Consider the following 3,378-nt stretch of genomic DNA (forward strand, 5'->3'; position numbering starts at 1 on the left):
TTTTTTAATCACGAATACATTATCTATATTAAAGCTACTGAGTTTGACAGAACTATATTATAGATCTGTCTCTATTCACTAACCAACACGAGCTAGCACACATTTTATACGCAGAGTCGGATCCAAGATTTTAAGTTTTAGGTTCTGATTTTCAGGATAATTAATTTCTTAACACAAATACAGAGTCTGTATCCAAGCTACTGAGTCCAACAAATCTATATCGTAGATCCACCCAACTCACTAACCAAACCAACATGAGCTAATATACATAGTCAGATCCAAGATTTTAAGTTTACAAATTCGAGTTAATTCCAAGGACACTTAGTTTCTTAACACAAATACAGAGTTTGTATCAAAGCTACTGAGTCCAACAAAACTATAGTCAAATCCAAGATTTTAAGTTTACAAATTCGAGTTAATTCCAAAGACACTTAGTTTCTTAACACAAATACAGAGTCCATATCAAAGCTACTGAATTCGACATAACTAACCTTATTTACAAAAACATCACAAAAAAACAAGATAAGTGTATAGTACTTAGAGAATAGAGATTACCTTTCTCTTAATTTTGTTGTTTACTTCACATAGAGGAAGAGAGATATGGGAGAGATGCCAATGGGCAAAAGCCATGAAATTTTGCAATTCACCAATCATGTTATACAAGGTAGGTGGTTCTCTCTTTTTGCTTCATTTCTAATCATGGCTGGAGCTGGTGCTACTTATCTATTTGGTACTTACTCTAAAGAAATAAAATCTTCACTTGGATATGACCAAACAACACTTAATCTCTTGGGTTTCTTTAAAGATCTTGGTGCTAATGTTGGTGTTTTCTCTGGTTTACTTGCTGAAGTTACTCCAACATGGTTTGTTTTACTAGTTGGTGCATCCATGAATTTCACTGGCTATTTCATGATATGGTTCTCTGTTGTTGGCAAAATTCAAAAACCAAATGTTTGGCTTATGTGTATGTACATATGTCTTGGTGCTAATTCACAGAATTTCGCAAATACTGGTGCTCTTGTTACATCTGTTAAAAACTTCCCAGAGAGCAGAGGAAATCTGATTGGTTTGTTAAAGGGTTTTACTGGATTAAGTGGTGCTATAATGACACAATTATACTTAGCTGTATATGGAAATGATGCTACATCACTTATTTTGCTTATAGCTTGGTTACCAGCTGCAATATCTCTCATTTTTGTGTATACCATTCGTGAGATGAGAGTCGTTAAGCAGCCGAATCAGTTGAGAGTTTTCTACTATTGTTTGGCTATAGCAATTGTGTTGGCATTGTTTCTTATGGTTGTGACATTGGTTGAGAGGACAGTTAGATTTACTCATGGGGCTTATGTTGGTACTGCTACTATAGCTTGTGCTTTGTTGTTTTTACCTCTTTTGGTTTTCCTTAGAGAAGAGTTAGGTGTTTTTCGTAGAAAGAATGTTATCGATCCTCCACGAGTAAGTACCACCGAGCATCCTCCAGTACCAGTAGTAGTAGTAGTGGAGAATAAAGATACTAACAATTTGAAGTGTTTGTCATTCAATGACATTTTCTTGAATAAACCAGAAAGAGGGGAAGATTATAGTATATTGCAAGCACTTTTGAGTACTGATATGTTGATTTTATTCGTTGCTACGTTCTGTGGACTTGGGACGAGCTTGACTGCTGTCGATAACTTAGGACAGATCGGAGAGTCTTTAGGATATCCAACAACAACAATCAAGTCCTTTGTGTCACTTCTTAGTATATGGAACTTTTTTGGGAGAATTTTCTCAGGATTTGTATCTGAGGCGTTGCTCGTTAAGTACAAATTCCCAAGGACACTTATGATGACATTAGTCCTGTTGTTATCCTGCATTGGACTGCTTCTCATCGCGTTTCCATTCAACGGATCAGTGTACGTTGCATCAGTGATCATCGGGTTCTCATTTGGTGCACAATTGCCTTTACTCTTCTCAATCATTTCTGAACTTTTCGGATTGAAGTACTATTCCACATTGTTCAATTGTGGTCAATTGGCTAGCCCTCTTGGTTCATACATATTGAATGTGAAGGTAACTGGACCGCTCTACGATAGAGAGGCATTGAAGGATCTCGCGAAAAAAGGCTTAACTAGATCATCTGTCAAAGAATTGACATGTATTGGGAACCAATGTTATCGACAGGCTTTTGTTATCTTGGCTAGTGTCGCGTTTTTTGGGGCGCTAGCCTCGTTGATTTTGGTTGCAAGAACTAGAAAATTTTATAAAGGTGATATATACAAGAAGTTCAGAGAGCAAGCTGAGGCAACTGAGGCAGAAATGGCTTCAACAAACAATAAATAGGCAGATATACACACTAAGAACATTACACAATTTAAGGCCAAATTTTGGCCTATTTAAGTAGTTTTTTTCTTTCTTGATCATTTATGTATCCATTAATCATGTATTAATCCTATGAAAAGAAAATTGTCATTTCATATTTGTTTGTGTATGCATTCATAGCAACATAGTAAATTGTTGAACTAGAAAACTACTGCCTGTTCTGGTTATATGTCGTTGTGTTGAGGGTCTATCAGAAACAACATTTCTACTCCACAAAGATTAGGGATGGCATGAATGGAGTGGTGCGGGTTGAGCTTAACCTGCAAAAATTTTAATCCTCCCCGCATAACAATTTATTTCATTTTCCACCTGCCCCACCCGCATAACAATTTATTTCATTTTCAACCCGCCCCGCATGAACCCGCACTGCATAATATTTTTAATATATTCTTTTTCTAGTTAAGTTTGATACTAAAAATATAATTCATAAAAATAAATTCATCTTTCATTAAGTTGTATTAATTTTAATAGGATAGTGACTTGAAAAATTATTTTTTAGAGGTCAATTGGGAAACATGTAAAAAAATTGTATTATTTTTTATTGAACCATTTTCATTTACTATCTTGAATATTTTAGTAGTTTAAAGAAATTATCTTAATAAATAATGCTCTATGACTCTTATAATATGTAAAAAGTTAAAATTAAGTTTGAACCCAAATAAAATTACATATACCCCGCAACCCGCCCCCGCCCCACGTTAGTTTTCAAAAAACCCACTTCAACCCGCTTGCCCCATTGCCATCCCTAACAAAGATAGAGGTGAGGTGACCTCACTGAGGTCTGCGTACATCTTATCCTCTCAAGACTTCATTTGTGAGATTACATTGAGTATATTGTTGTTTTAGTTAAGCAGAAAAATGAAAATTAAAAAAAAAACACTAAAAATTGTGAGATTTTGTGCAACTTGGAATTAAGAATTAGAGAGTTGGCTAGAAATTGAAAGACAGGCTAGTTTTGTCTGTTTTTCTGGTGGCACACAAGTTAAAATAATCAGGCTAAAAGAGAGTATTTTGGAC

The 3,378-nt window shown here is 35.1% G+C and overlaps 1 protein-coding gene across 1 annotated transcript; it reads left to right on the plus strand.

Moving 5' to 3' along the window:
* Window positions 1-487: 487 nt before the first annotated feature.
* On the plus strand, window positions 488-2,454 carry LOC102602726 (protein NUCLEAR FUSION DEFECTIVE 4). The gene has a single exon (XM_006348965.2). The coding sequence runs from the start codon at window positions 601-603 to the stop codon at window positions 2,320-2,322; it is 1,722 nt and encodes a 573-aa protein (XP_006349027.1). The 5' UTR covers window positions 488-600; the 3' UTR covers window positions 2,323-2,454.
* The last annotated feature ends 924 nt before the right edge of the window (window positions 2,455-3,378 follow it).

The sequence above is a fragment of the Solanum tuberosum genome, unplaced genomic scaffold (genome assembly GCF_000226075.1).
Source record: "Solanum tuberosum cultivar DM 1-3 516 R44 unplaced genomic scaffold, SolTub_3.0 scf00101, whole genome shotgun sequence".
In the NCBI taxonomy this organism is placed as follows: domain Eukaryota; kingdom Viridiplantae; phylum Streptophyta; class Magnoliopsida; order Solanales; family Solanaceae; genus Solanum; species Solanum tuberosum.

Coding starts and splice junctions, on each gene's coding strand:
- LOC102602726 (XM_006348965.2), top strand. CDS start 601: ATGGGAGAGATGCCAATGGGCAAAAGCCATGAAATTTTGCAATTCACC.